Source organism: Helobdella robusta, assembly GCF_000326865.2.
Source record: "Helobdella robusta unplaced genomic scaffold HELROscaffold_23, whole genome shotgun sequence".
In the NCBI taxonomy this organism is placed as follows: domain Eukaryota; kingdom Metazoa; phylum Annelida; class Clitellata; order Rhynchobdellida; family Glossiphoniidae; genus Helobdella; species Helobdella robusta.
Window position 1 is genome coordinate 2,081,143 of NW_008704216.1, and position 15,939 is coordinate 2,097,081.

Below are 15,939 nucleotides of genomic sequence, written 5' to 3' on the forward strand. Positions count from 1 at the left end.
CACATGTTTATTCATTCATTTTTTTTTAAAGGTTTATAAAAACCCAAAATTACAAACAGAAAAAAAGAATACACACGAATTTGTAAATAAATAAAGCTAGAAAATATAAATGAGTGTTTGATATAAAAAAACAATCAGCACGCTCTAACTTAAATAATATATCCGATATACTATCCTAATTCATGACAAATTATTATTATAACTCAAATTGTCCGTTGGCTAAACACGGGAATCAATGTTTGTGTGTGTGGAAGAGACAAAACAAAAGTTGTTGAGATACAAAACATAAATCGTCGAGATACAAAACTAAAATTGTTGAAATACAAAACAAAAGTTGTTGAGATACAAAAAAAGTTGTTGAGATACAAACAAAGGTTGTTGAGATACAAAACAAAAGTTGTCGAGTTACAAAAAAAGTTGTTGAGATACAAAACTAAAATAGTTGAGATACAAAAGAAAAGAGTTGTTGAGATACAAAACTAAAATTGTTGAGATACAAAAGAAAAGAGTTGTTGATATACAAAAGAAAAGCTGTTGAGGTACTAAACAAAAGTTGTTGAGATACTACACAAACGCTGTTGAAGTTGACAACATCCCCCGCCTTCAGACCACTCATCAACACGTCTGTCTGAGAGAAAAAACTAAGCAAAGTTTTAAACCAAAAAAATTGAAAAATAAAAAATGAGAGAAAGTCAAAGCATGAACAAATTGTTGAAAATGCCATACGCCTCAAATATTTTTATATTAAATAGTTATCTCGAAATGAGAAAAAAAACATAGTACGCATGTACACACACGTGCACAAGAAGAGACAAACAAATTACACGAATGCGTCATACACACATTCACAAGCACGTACACACACACACACACAAACACACATATATAGAGATAAACACATTCACAGAAAGACACACACACACACAAACAAACCAACACACACAATCACATATAGAAACCACTGTGCCAATGTATCGCAACAATAATCACCTCAATGTGGACGCGTGACGTAAAAACGATGAAGCTGTACGGGAGATGTTTGAGAATGATCGATAAACACGATTTGAAATTATGAAGTATTTACCAAAACGTTTGTGCGTGCGTGTGTGTGTGTGTGTTGGCGTGTGCGTGCGTGCGTGTGTGTGTGTGTGTGTGCGTGTGTGTGTATAGTACTTCCTGAAAAGCCATACAACCAAGCAATTATGAATATAAACTGCTTCTTTAAAACATAGCGCTAACGTGAGCTGAGTTGAATAGCAAATTAATTTTGCAACTTGCATTGTATTTTTCCTGCCTTTCAGTGGCGTTTCACTTGGCTTTTTATTCACTAACAACTAGTTTCCAGCTATTGTACTCATCAATTTCAATGCTAGTTTTTAAAGAAATTTTTTATTCACTTCGCTTTGCTATCTCGTGGAAATTAAAAAAAAACTTCAAATTCATTATTCATCCACACTGAAAGTTTAAAAATCTCTATTTGGTAATTTACCGGCAGACATGTGATGCAAAGAAAAAACAGCAACAAAAACTACATTAAAATCACAAATAACAACCACAACAACAACCACAACAACAACAATATCAATAGCAACAACAACAACGTCCAGGGATGTGCTACCTGTACTTGCTACTTATACACCAATTCCAAGTACTTGTACTTGTTATTTTACAATGCACTCATACTTGTACACGAAAGTTTTCAAGTACAACGTGCAAGTACTTTACAAAAATTAGAGTTAAACATTTCAAGGAGACTAATATTTTGTTTGTAGATTTCGGCCATTTTTCTCCAAATTCGGTTTGGTTAAAATTGAGCCAGATTTCAGATTTGAGCAGAATTTCAAGTCATCCAAGTTTTAACATACACGCATGTGTGACTACGTTGGCACATTGTACATTTAATTGTCTACCCGTGAACCTGCATGTTAGTGCGTGTTATTTAATAGACGATTGTATACGTGTGAAATGATTTGAAGAGTGAAGAATTAGGATTGTATCGCTTGGACCACCTGAATGATGTGACAGTCTTGATTATATCTAAATTACTTTCGAATGACCAGACGCCAAGACTCAACACCAAGTGCACAGATTGGGAATATTGTTTCACAAAATGTGTCAGCGTGTGGAGTGCATGCAAGCATAATCACACAAGTTTTTATTACACATGCATTTTAAATGTTTGCTTGTCTTTGCGTGTTTGTTTGTATATAATTAGAAATAACTTTTTTTTTGGTATTTGTACTTGAAACCTGACTACTTGTAGCCTACTTAAACTATAGAACACATAACTGAGGTGTAGATACATGTAGTTGAACTATAGCATTTTTATTTGAGATGTTGCAGGTACTCGGAACAAAAAATTTCGGTACTTGTACACAGGACCTGAATACTTACTTGTATTTAAGGAAAAGTACTTGAAAATATTTCTGACAGCAACTAAAACATCGCTCGCAACAATAACATCATCATAACGTTATTGTCACCATCCTCGCCATCATTACATCAACCACATCATCAACATCAACATCATCTTCAAAAAAACAAACACCAACCAGCAACCACAAGTCAGCAACCAACCAACTAGCAACAACCACCCAGCAACCACCAACCAGCAACAACCAACAACCAACCAGCAACCAGCAACAACCACCCAGCAACCACCAACCAGCAACAACCAACCACCGACCTGCAACAACTAACCAGCAATCAGCAACAACCAACCACCAACCAGCAACAACTAACCAGCAACCAACAACAACCAACCAGCAACAACCAACCAACAACCAGCAACCAGCAACAACCAACCACCAACCAGCCACAACTAACCAGCAACCAGCAACCAACAACAACCAACCAGCAACAACCAACCAGCAACCAGCAACAACCAACCAGCAACCAGCAACCACAGGTAGTGCCAAAAGGATTATCATGCTAACTAGGCAATAGAAATTCATTTAGTTTTTCTTTTTCATTATTCCTTCGTGTTTTTTCAAAGTTTTTTTTTCTCATTTTTTACACAGTACTCTTTTTTCTATCTCCGTTGTCATCTTTACTTCTTCTTTTTTTCTTTCTTTTTCTCTCTTTCTATTTCTGTTTTTCTCTTTCTTCTCTCTCTTTCACTCACTCTCACTCTCTCTCCCTCTCTCTTTCTCTCTCTCTCTTTCTCTCTCTATCGTTCTTCTTTTATTACTTCACTTTACTTATTTTAAATTCTTTCGTATTTTTTTCATTTGCTTCATATCTCTTTTTCCATTTAATGTATGCGTATGTATATATATTTGTTTTTGTACGTGCGTGTGCGTGTACAGCGTGTGTGCGTGTGTGTGTGTGTGCGAATGTGTGTGTGTGCGTGTGTGTGTGTGCGAATGTGTGTGTTCGCGCGCGCGCAATGTGATTGATTATTTGATTTGTCGCTTCGATTGGTTTGCACGGGCTGAAAAAAATAGATGGAATATTTTAACTGAAAAATTGAAAAAACCATAGTAATACTAATAACAATAATAATAATAATAATTATAATAATAATGATAATAATAATAATAAATACAATAATAATAACGACAATAATAGTAATAATAATAACAATAAATTATTAAGAAAAGAATAATAATAATAATAATAATAATAATAAATATCTACTATACTTACGCACAATAAACGATTAAGCAGTTTTTTCCAGTTCACTAAACTTACCCTATATATATATATATATATATATATATATATATATATATAATTATCATCCATTACCATCATCCATTATCATTATTATCAGCCAGCACGGATAATATTATAATTGAAAATTGTACTATAGTTATTATTATTATGTTGCTTGTCATTTTATTAATATTATTCTTGCTGTGATTCCTGGTGTTGTTGTCATTTTTCCCACCAAAGCCACCACCATCGTCATCAGCACCACCAGCGCAGTCATCACACCTCATGATGATGACGGCTAGGGTGACGATGACGACCACCATCGTCAGAGAAGCTTTCATAATCATTTTCACTAACCTGAAAGTACTTTCACTTCTATTATTATTATTATTATTATTGTTGTTGTTGTTGTTGTTGTTGTTGTTTGAGTTCGTTGATGACATTGTTAAAATATCATTTAAACGCCTACGCAGTTTGAAGCACATGAGGCGGATATTGCAGCGTCTATTTGTGGACATCAATCTGTCGTTTAGGATGATGATGATGATGATAATGATGATGATGGTAATGATGATGATGATGATGATGATGATGGTGATGATGATGGTGATGATGGTGATGATGATAATGGTGATGACGGTAATGATGGTAATATGATGACGATGATAGAGATGGGAATGGCGATGATTATGATGAGGACGATAATGATGATGATGGGGATGATGATGATGATGATGATGATGGTGACGACAACGATGATGGTGATGATGATGATGGCCATGACGTCATTAAAAACTAATAGTTCTTTTTGCAGCATGCATACGTGAATTATGCTCAAATAGGCTAATTATGCTGCAAAGAATTAAAATGATAATAATGATGATGATTATTATTATTAACATTATTAAATTATTATGATTTTGAGGATTCTGGTATGTTACTGATAACAATGTTTGAGACGATCTTGGTAATGATGATGATGATGATGATGATGGTGATAGTGATGATAACGATGATGATGATGATGATGATGACGACGACGACCACGACGATGATGATGATAATAGAAGAAAATTGGATGGAAAGAAATGTGCTGGACGTGTGGTGTGAAATATTAACGCCACACTAATGACGTCACTTTGGCTTTTTTATTTCTGTAATTTTGAATCATTAAAAATAAACTTAGCCCTCATCACCATCATCATCACCATCGGCGTGATGGCTCAATGGTTAAAGGCGCCTGATCTTGCTGCAGCAGTGACTGGGTTCGAATACAAAGAGATCCCCGCCTATCATATGAGATGTGCATGATGCGTGGTTTGCACGCGTATTCATGTACGCTGTGTGTGTTTGTCGTTGAAACCTCTGAAGCAAACGCAAGAGAGAGAGAGAGAGAGAGAGAGAGTAACCTTTAACCTTTTAACCTTTATCATCATCATCATCGTCGTCGTCGTTTTTTGCCGTCATCATCGTCTTCATCATCACTATCAAGGCCGTCATCACTGCCATCATTATCACTACCACCATCATCATCATCAGTATTGTCACCACCACCACCCCCGTCACCATCACACCACAACCACCACCATCATCATCATCAGTATTGTCACAACCACCACCACCACCATCATCATCAGTATTGTCACAACCACCGCCACCACCATCGTCACCATCACATCCACCTTTTCAACTCCACTCTGAACTTCTTGCGGAGTAGGCAGTAGATGTAGAAGTTGATGGCGTGGTTCACGTAGAGCAAGGTGAAGGTCGCGATCCGTGTTGACCTCTGCGGGGCGGGAGTGTTCGTTGTTATTATTATTGTTGTTATTATTGTTGTTGTTTTTGCTTTGCTTCTGCTGTTGTTGTTTTTATTATTTTTGTTGATGTCAGTTGAACGGGCATGTTCAAGAAAGAAAGAAAAAAAATGAATGAATGAATGAATGAATGAATGAATGAATGAATGAATGAATGAATGAATGAATGAATGAATGAATGAATGAATGGATGAATGAATGAATGAATGAATGAATGACAGACACTTGTTTGTAAAGGTACGCATGCCCGTTGTTATTACTTTCAAAAAAATCTTCGTCATGTGTTTCCGGTTTGCAAGGCGACCGCAGTAACAAAGATGCATGCGTAGGTATTTATTTCATTTAGACATTATTTTTTAATTTTTTACCGCGCATGACATGCGTCGAGATTCGAGATCAAGTCATCAACATTTATCTTCAGAGAAAAGTTAAATGGCGGATCGTGAGAAGATGACATTAGCGTTAGTTAGCTGGCGATTAATCAAGAGAAAAGATGATGAAAGAGATGGATCAGAGCCCACGAACAACATGCATGCATCTGTCGTAGGAAGGTTGCTGCATGCATCTGTCTGTAGGAAGGTTGCTGCATGCATCTGTCGTAGGAAGGTTGCTGCATGCATCTGTCGTAGGAAGGTTGCTGCATGCATTTGTCGTTCGCCCGAGGATTGCGAAGTTTTTGCAGGGTTTACAAAACTCATTTGTAAGGCAAAAATGTTTGAAAACAGAAAATGAAACTTTTGACTTGAGCTTATTTGGAGATTTTGTATTTTTTTTGTTTAAAACTTCAAAAGAACGAAGATACATGAAAACAAACGGATAAATTGAAGTTACGTAAAAATCGTTAAAGGACCTTTTGAGGCCTGCCTCCCATGTAAACATCAGCGAGAGAGTAGGGCAGGGAGAGCAGCAGCCAGAGGAAGGAGACTGCCAGCAAGGTGATGGTCAGTTTTCGCTGACTGTTCTCGCGTAGTCTCCTGCAGTAAGTCGTCTGACGGAACGGGTTGCTGCGTGCTGATTTATTGTCGCAGGCGAACGCCACTCGTGGTCGATGTTGACGCTGAGTTCGCGATGATTGTGGCGGCAGTAACGAGCTTTTTATCGGTCGGATGTTCAAGTTGTTGTTGTTAGTGGTGGTTGTGATTGGAGTGCTGTTGTTGAGCTGAAGATTTGCCTTGTTTATATTTTGATGCGTCGGTATGTGGTTTCCAACTGGTCCAATACCCTTATAGATTAAATTATTTTTCTTGCTCTGACAATTGTTTTGTCTTTTGTTGAAAATGTTGTTGCTGTAATAATGGGTTTTATCGCTGAACTGATGTTGTCTATAGTTAGTGTTGTCGTTAAGGTTGATGTTTAAAGTAATTTTATTGTTGTTGTTGTTAGAACATTTGAAACCAGATGTTGATTTAAGCTTTGATATTTTGCAAGGCGAAACGTCGGCAACTACTTTGTTTTCGTAGCCATGTTGTATTTGTGGTAGTTGTGTTTGTTGTTGTTGTTGTTGTGCTTGTTGTTGATTTTTTATTTGCGGCTTTTGTTTAAGCTGAAAAACAGAAAATGATTTCCAGCTTGAGAGAGGTTCCTGCTGAGAAAGTTTGGATTTAAAGATCCTCTCATCGACGTTGTTGCTGACTGAGTTGTTGGTGCCACTTCTGTTTTTCAAATTAAACGGTTCTTTAATTTTTGTCAGAACCAAACCAATCTTTGAACCGACTTTGAAGCTGTCCTCGCAACCACACCGACTGCAGGCTGGATTGCTGTTGCTATGGTTGCTTTGGCAGCTGCTCCCACTACTGCTACTATTTTTGTTGCTGTTACTGCTGCTGTCTAGCTTACATTTTTTTATCGAAATTGAGAATAAATTTTGAGCTACATTTTTTTCCTCAATAGCGTTTTTGTCGTCGTTGTAGTTGAAGTTGTTGTTTGCGCTACTACTGCTACTACTGGCGCTGCTGTTATAATGATTTATGTTGATATCATTGTTACCATTGTTGTTACTACCATTATTATCCGCATTGTTGTTACTGTTACTGTTGTTACTGTTACTGTTGTTGTTGCCACTGCTGCTATTGTTGTTGTTGCTGCTTCTGTTGTTGTTGTTGTTGATTCCGTTCTTCTCGTTATGACATTGCAGATGACACTCGTTCTTAACGCTATGATGAATCTCACTTACTCGGCGCATACGCATTTGTTCACATGTTCGGCCGACATGGCGACATTGACCACCTCCACCTCCAGCAGCTGCAGCACCATCACCACCAATTTCGTTTGCATTGCCACTGATGCGATGAAAAAACGCAAGAGAAGTGACTGCAAAAATGGCTTTGATGATGGCGAGATTGAAGATGAGGACGATCAATGATGGAAGGATGGAGTAGACGACGATGTTGAACTCGGCCGCGAAGCCGTGTCTTTCGTCGGTGCAGATTTTGTGGTAGTCGTAATAGTCGAAAAGTGATGTGACGTTGTGATAATGATGAAGGTGATTATGACGTTGGTGATGATTATGATAGTGGTGATGATTATGATAGTGGTGATGATTATGATGCTGGCTGTGCATCAGTGATGCGTACAACAATTTCAACATTTCCAAGTTGCTTGGGTTGTAACTCTTCTTGCTGTTGTTGTTGAAGTTGTTGTTGAAGTTGTTGTTGTTGTTGTGGTTTAGAAAACATTTTTCAGACGTTTTGCTGCGGTTGTTTCTCAGTATATTTTTTTCTTCAATTTGAAAATGCTTAGCACTTAATCTCTCAATGTTGCATTCGATTTCATGGTTGATGTAGTCGTTGGTGTCATCGTTGACGTCATCATCTTTATCAAAGTATGGCTCTAGGGCATTTTCCAAAAATTTCGATAGATAAGTTGCATTGAGCTTGTCAATCTGAATGCTAATATCATTCAGGAATTTCAAATCGTTGGGAACTTTGAATGCGGAGTATTTTGAATTCAGCGCCACGTTAACGTTGGCAGTGGCGATGGTGGTCACAAGAATTAGTGTCGTCCATCCAGGCTTCTTCACCAACCACCAGCTGTTGGTTCGTAGCGGCCAGAAGACCACCAAGAGCCGTTCAGTGGTTACCAGCACAACTAACCAGGCCGACAAATGCGAAGACGTGTAGAAGCAGTAACGAAAGAAGCGACAGAACTGCAAACTGTAGTGCATCAACTCTACGCCAAAAACCATTGCTACCCAGCTTTTCAAACAGCTGAACAACAAAACTAGAGAGTCACTGACAGCCAGCGTCAGTAAGTAAACTGACGACGGACCGGTTCGCATCGCTCGTCGGCTGAAAACAGCTACTGAGAGCGCATTCCCGATAAGGCCTGTGAGGAACAACAGTGGCCAAACGATGTGGTACCAGTCAAGTTTCGAATGGTAGAATCGGTGGTTGTACTTGTCGTAGGGGTGGCTGCGATAGTTACTTTCGTTGATGGCTTCGTTCACAAGGTCCACCACGTATTGCTGTGTTTGTGGCAACATTTCATTATTATGAAGATGTAACGCATTAAGTTAACAGCATAAAATGTTTCATTGGTTTGCAATTAATTTGCAGTTTAAATTAAATATTGTTTCCTAATTATTGCACAAAAACAATTAATTGGATAAATTTTAATCGAACTTATTGAAGTAGGGCAATTATTTCTTGATAACTACATAATGCCAAAAATTTAAGAAGCTTGGGCTCGTAATTAGAATTGCGCATCTTGGTCGAGTGGATTTAAAAAGGTGCAATTTTCTTTTGCCTTCGAAGCATTTATAAAAAATGGTTTGATCAATTTTTATGATAAAAATTTAAATTGTACAAAATTCTGAGTTACTTAAGAGGGCATTTAAAAATGTTAAAGTTAATTGAACGTATAAATGAATGAAATTCACTGGAATAACTTTTTCATGAACTTTTTTTATTTTTAAAATTATGAAGTTATTTTATTGTTATTTTGTTGTTGTTGTGTTGTTGTTATGTTATTATTAATGTAATTTTTTTTCTATTAGTTCAATTTTTTCGCAACTAAAACGAGAGAATGTGCAATTTAAAACTTTTTTGGAAGGTTTTCGTCATTCGTCTTTTTAAATTTTCCATCTTTTCGCTTTTTACTTAATTTCATCTGTTTTGACATTTTAAAATTTTGTATTCCAATTTGAATGAATTAAAAAAATATAAATAAAGGCAATCAAAATAATTTGGAAGTTTCATCGCCGGCATTCGTAGTTCTCGCTTTTTAATTGTATACAACATTCAGACGCATTGCATTGTTTTTTAAGAGTTTAACTTTATAACATTTACTCAACGATTTAGTTCATCTATTTATTTATTCGTTCGTTCGTTCGTTCGTTCGTTCGTTCATCCCTTCGTTCGTTCGTTCTAGCATTCGTTCGTTTATTTATTCATCATACACTGATTCATTCATATACTCACTGACATTGTTTTTTCAGATTTCAAGATTTAAAAGGGCAATTAAGTTTGAATAGACCACTTTCGAATTAGTCTGTTTTTATGGGATTTGTGGAAGCTTGTCATTTTCACCACGCAAAATAATCTCATTAGAAAAAATATTTCCTATGCTAAGTTGAGTTATTTTTTGCTCTAATATAAATTAATCAGTTGATTCCATCCATCCATCCATCCATCCATCCATCCATCCATCCATCCATCCATCCATCCATCCATCCATCCATCCATCCATCCATCCATCCATCCATCCATCCATCCATCCATCCATCCATCCATCCATCCATCCATCCATTCATTCATTCGTTTGTTTGTTCATTCATTCATTTGTCATTCATTTATTCATTCGTGTTACCACTCGTTCATTTATTAATTAATCTATCCATCCACCAATCTTTTTATTCACCACCTATCCATCAAAATCCCACCACCCATCACCCTCCATTTATTCATCCATTCATTCATTTTTTCATCCATTTATTCATTCCTTCATTCACTCACTCTTTCATTCATTTTTTTATTTATTTTCATGGCTTTGTTGCTAAATATATAAAATAACCAATAAAAATATGGATAGAGTTCGTTTGGTTGAACTGGCATGTAATCCAATAGAAGCATTTGTTACATTAGCATGAATTCCCATACCTCTATTTTTATGTCTATTTATTGCTTATTGTTATTATTATCTTCATTTAATATTATTTATGTTATTATTAATCATGTATCATATTTTTATCGTCAAAAAATCAATAAATAATTTTAATACATGGCAGTCAAATAATAATATAAATTTTTTTTTAAAGTTTGAAATGTTTTGAGGTACTAAAAATTTAAATAGTTTTAAATTTCGAAAATGTTTAGAAAAACAATTTTTAGTTATTTTTATATTTATAAAATGGTTTGAAAAACAAACTTTTAATAATTTCAATTTTGATAAATTAAAAAATATTCTTTCTGATTATTTTTTTGAATTATTTAAAAATATGAAATATTATATTAGCTTGCCATAAATTTTGTTATTAGATCATTATTATTTTGTTATTAATTTTGTTATTTATTCTAGTTATATGTATTAGATCTTATTTCCTTGTTTATTTGTCTCGGGTTTTTCCCGCCATCCCCAACGTCATCAGCACGCAATCGCACCTATCAAACTCAATTTATTATGACGTCAGCGTGGACCAGCATAATATCATAATACAGATATAAATACAAAATGTGATACAAAAAAATATTATTTTGTCTTTGTAATTTCAAGAAAAAGTATATTATTTATTCTTTCTTTCTAAAATAATTTCTTTGGGTAAAAAACATTAATAATAATAATAATGGCGATATTAATAATAATATGAAAAATACTACTACTACAACTGGTAATAATAATAATAATTGTTGGCTGTGTGATAGCATAATGGTTACGGCGCCTGGTTTAATTTTCGCCATCACTGTGTTCGAATTCGTAGTGATTCTTGCCAGGCGCGTGCGATGTACTGTGAGTGATGGGTGGCTTTATGTAAGCCGCTGGGTGTTTCTTTGAAAAATTTAAAAAATAATACAACAAATAATAAATAATAATAATAATTTAAATAACAAAATTGTTGTACGTTTTCTGGATAAATACTCTTTTTAGAGAATTGGGACATAACCACCAATCAAAAAAAAATAATTGACTTGCTTTGATATAATCGTCATTGTTCAATAAATGACCGTCATTATTTTGATCAGCATCCTCTTGCTCCAACGGAAATAGGAAAGGAAATTGTGGAAAACTTTCGTCATAGCTCTCTGACGTCATGATGGATGTGTAAATATCACGTGGTTAGACGTTGTTGACGCGTAGTTGTGTTGTTGTTGTCACCTGGTGGTTTGTTGATGTTGCGTAGTTTGTTGTTGTCACGTGATTGTCTGTTGCTGTCACGTGATTGTCTGTTGCTGTCACGTGATTGTCTGTTGCTGTCACGTGATTGTCTGTTGCTGTCACGTGATTGTTTGTTGATGCCACGTGGTTGTATGTTGTTGTCATCACTTTTTTGTTGTTGTCACGCGGTTCATTGTTGATGTCAGGTGGTTGTGTGTCGTCTTTTCGATGAGCGTATGGCTGTTGTTCTTGCCGTCGCCGTTTTCTTTCATTCACCCCATTAATTATAAGGTAATTTATTCTGAGGTGATTGATAGCCGATGTTTTAAGTTTTTGAGTGTTTCACCCATGTGGTTTTTTTTAAGTTTGTTTCTGATTGATGTTGTTATTTAAAAAAAATGTTATTCATTGTGGTTTAGAGTTTTTTTTTAAATTATTTTTGAAATAAAATATTTCGTTATTTGTTTGTTTGTTGATGACGTCATTCCATTCATTAAATATCTATTATCTGGTATTCATTTTTTTTGATGACGACAATGTTACGTCACATGTTTTGTTGTTTTTGTCGTTGTTGATGTTGGTTTTAATCTGTTGTTAAATAGCTTGGTGTTAATGTCATGAATAAATGTTATTTATTTTAGCCATTCGTAAGATAGTTGTAAATGTCTTTCAACTGTTATATATCATAATAACTATCATGTATTAATATTATGCCATTGTTATTTTCAATGTTATTTCATCGATGTTTAATTGTTTGTTGTTGTTGTTGCTGTTGTTGTTGTTGTTGTTGTAAAGTGTTGAAATTGTTGTCCGTCTTCGGTCTGAGCTGGCTGTATTTTTTTGTAATTATTAATTTTATTATTGTTATTATTATTGTCGTTGTATTTGTTGTTGTTATTATAGTTTCAAGTGAGTTATTTAATGTAACAAACATTAATATTTTATAAAATGATTTATTATATATATATAAATAAATATATAAATATAAATATATATATATTATTTTATATATAATGCTCCAACGCGTGCTTTCAATAAAAGTTCTCAACGAAGATATTCAAACTGGAATTTTTGAAGCAAAACAACGACGCAAAGTTCTTTTATCAAATAAAATGTTTATCATGTTTTTGTAGTTTTTATTTTTAGCTTACGCTTGAATAATTTTCTTTTAGCTGAACGTTAAAATCAATTTAAAATTCCACAATAAACTTTTGCGCATTAAAAAGAAATTTTTTTTTATTTTTCTGCTGCTACTACTACTGCTACTACTACAACGCATCCACAAAAATAATTATTTTTTTTATTGTTCGACATGTCAAAAACGTCGGCAAAAATATTTCTTTTAGATGTATCTGGCATTGACAAATTAAAAATATTTGACAAATTTTTTCAAAATTAGTTTAAAAATGATGAATAAATAATTATTTTTTTCGAATAAATGAAATAAAATTTGTAATGAAGCAAAAAAACATTTTCATTACGAATCGACATTTCTAGTGCTTGCTGCTTTTAAAAGGTTGCACTTCAAAAAAATTTTTAAGTAAGAATACTTTAGTATTACCAACGCTGTTTTATTATTTAAATTTTAGACTAGACTAATGGAATGTTAATGAAATTATTTTTAACACTTCTTTAGAAAAATTTTCCTTCCGATCGTGGATTATAAGATAATCACAGCGAAGTAACTACAAGTTACATTACATAAAAAACATTAACAAAACCAGTATCATTAACATTGCGTCTAATGCAATGTTGATGTAATCTAAGACGACATAGGCAATATTTATACCAGAAACAATTTACATTGAAAAATGCGAGAACAAAGTTGTTAACATTAAAACAGTAATGACAATGACAAAAAACCTCGTCAACAAACAAATAGAAAAATGGTTTTACAAGCTTGAATCGTAACTTGAATACCTCAGAAAAAAAACAGCATTCACATTATAACAACAAACTCAACAACATTAACATCAACAACATCAACAACAATCACGATAACAATAATGATAACAATGCCCGCAACAATAATACAACTATGACCGCCCCAACACTTCAACAGCATCAACAACAACCACAAAACAACAACAAACATCAGCTGTTTATAAAAACACAATTTCCTTGACATCGCAACAACATTATTGAAACAAAGAAATAAATATCAAAAAAGTATTTTATAATTTTTCAAATAAATAAAAAAATTATTATTTTAAATCTGCCATCTACCGGACTTTTGTGTCCAAACGTCCAACTTATCAGAAGCAAAAAATTCGCATTTAATTTCGGTTGAAAAACTCTTAAGTCCTTCATTTTTTTCACTTTTTTTTTGCTATCTTTGTTTTATTTTTTCGTTATTATTCCTATTGTTGTTGTTGTTATTATTATTATTATAACTACTACTACTACAACTATTATTGTTATTTTAATTTGTTTTTAATCGACAATTTTTTCATTGTAGATATTTTTAGTGGCGATATTTCTATATATTCTTATTTGGACTGCTTTTAATAGTGCTAATACTATATGAAGTTATTATAGTAATAATAATAATAATAATAAATATTATTATTATTATTGTTATTGATATTATTAGTATCAGTGGAATTTAGTTTATCAGAAAAAAAGCAGTAATACTGATAGTAGTAATAGTAATTTTAAATTTCCAATTGCCATTTTTTTAAAGTAACTTATTGAAACAACTTTTTCATAACTTTTTTTAAAAGGTCTACTAGGAGAAATTAAAATTTCAAAATCGAGAAAAAGATTTTTATAATTTTAGTCAAAGATAAAACAATTGAAGATCACTAAGAGGTTTTTAAAAATATCTTATGTCAACGTCAGATGTCAAAAGGGAGGAGTTAGCTCAATATGTGGAAGAAGAAAAACCAGCGACAGAACTGAATCTTGGCATGTACATGTGTGACTGGGAATTTGGTATCAATGGTTACACGTTATTTAGGAAAAACAGAGAATATCAAAATAATCATGGACATGAAGCAGTAGCAGTTAATCTATTCGTTAATAACAACATGAATGTCAATGTCAGGAATGACAGTATAGGTAATATCAATTTTAAGGAGATAGTATGGGACAAAATAAAGAGCAAAAACAATAAGTATTTGATTGGAGTATGTCATCGACTGCCAAACTAACTCAGACGAAGTGGTAGATAGAAGACATTGCTCCAGTTTGGAAAGTTTCCACCAATACCAACAATTTGCCTTCTATCTTGTAACCAATTAGAAATTCTCTTGAGTGTGTTTCCTGTGATTCCACTTGCTTCTAATTTTTAGGCCAAATGTGAATATTTATCGAAAGCTTTACCTTATCGAAACCTTATCGAAAGCTTTAGCAAAATCCAAGTACACAGTATCCACTGCTTTCATTTGGTCCAAATTTTCATAAACCTCTTCACAAAAGTCAAACAAATGAATAAATATATGAATGAATGAATAAACGAACGAACGAATGAGTAAATGAATGAATGAATGAATAAATGAATGAATGAACGACTGAATGAATTAATTAATTAACAAATAAATGAAACGAAAAATTGTTTACTAAATTTTTTTATTCTATTTACCTGTGTTAAAAATTTTTTTCTCGAATCATAAACAGTTAGAAATCTCCTTAGAAATCAAGGCGAAGACAGGTTATTAAGCTCTTGGAGGCATCAAGAAAATGAAATTATGTAAGATTTTTATGGAATGTTTATAAATTTTGAGGACATTTTTGAAAATTTTGAATTTAAAACGAAAAAATTTGAGGGTATGAATTTTTTGGATTTAATGCTTGAATTTTAAAAATATAAATAAATGAATAGATAAAACATAAAAACAATTTTCTGCGTGAAAATGAATAGGCAATAAATCTTAATCTAAATTCGAACGAAAAAAATGAATAAACTAAGGCATAATTGAATTCGAATAATCAAATAAAAACCAGAAATAATAAATTCATGTGAAAGAAAGAATGAATGAAGGAATGAAGGAATGAATGAATAAATGAATGATTGAATGAATGAAGGAATGAATATATAAATGTTGCGGCAATAGTAATGTTATTGTTGTCGCAATCGTCATTAAAGTTCATTCTTTCACTCTTGTAGATAGTTTTCCTCAATCCTTGCACTCCTGATTTTAGCGGGGTTAATTTGAAG

The 15,939-nt window shown here is 33.5% G+C and overlaps 2 protein-coding genes across 2 annotated transcripts in view; one reads left to right on the forward strand and one right to left on the reverse strand.

Annotated features, from left to right (window-relative positions):
• Positions 1-4,861: 4,861 nt before the first annotated feature.
• Positions 4,862-9,895, reverse strand: HELRODRAFT_172392 (hypothetical protein; the record flags this gene model as incomplete). Its single annotated transcript, XM_009019048.1, has 4 exons — positions 4,862-4,997; positions 5,340-5,443; positions 6,322-8,934; positions 9,890-9,895. 4 exons carry the CDS (start codon positions 9,893-9,895, stop codon positions 4,862-4,864), a joined length of 2,859 nt encoding a protein of 952 aa, XP_009017296.1.
• Positions 9,896-14,608: 4,713 nt separating this feature from the next.
• Positions 14,609-15,939, forward strand: part of HELRODRAFT_172393 (hypothetical protein) — a gene marked incomplete at both ends in the record, with an annotated part of 3,310 nt that continues 1,979 nt past the window's right edge. The window contains 2 exons of the mRNA XM_009019049.1: positions 14,609-14,821; positions 15,889-15,939. The exon at positions 15,889-15,939 is cut by the window's right edge and continues 69 nt beyond it. Coding sequence (XP_009017297.1) covers positions 14,609-14,821; positions 15,889-15,939 — 264 coding nt within the window. The remainder of the gene's footprint in view (positions 14,822-15,888) is intronic.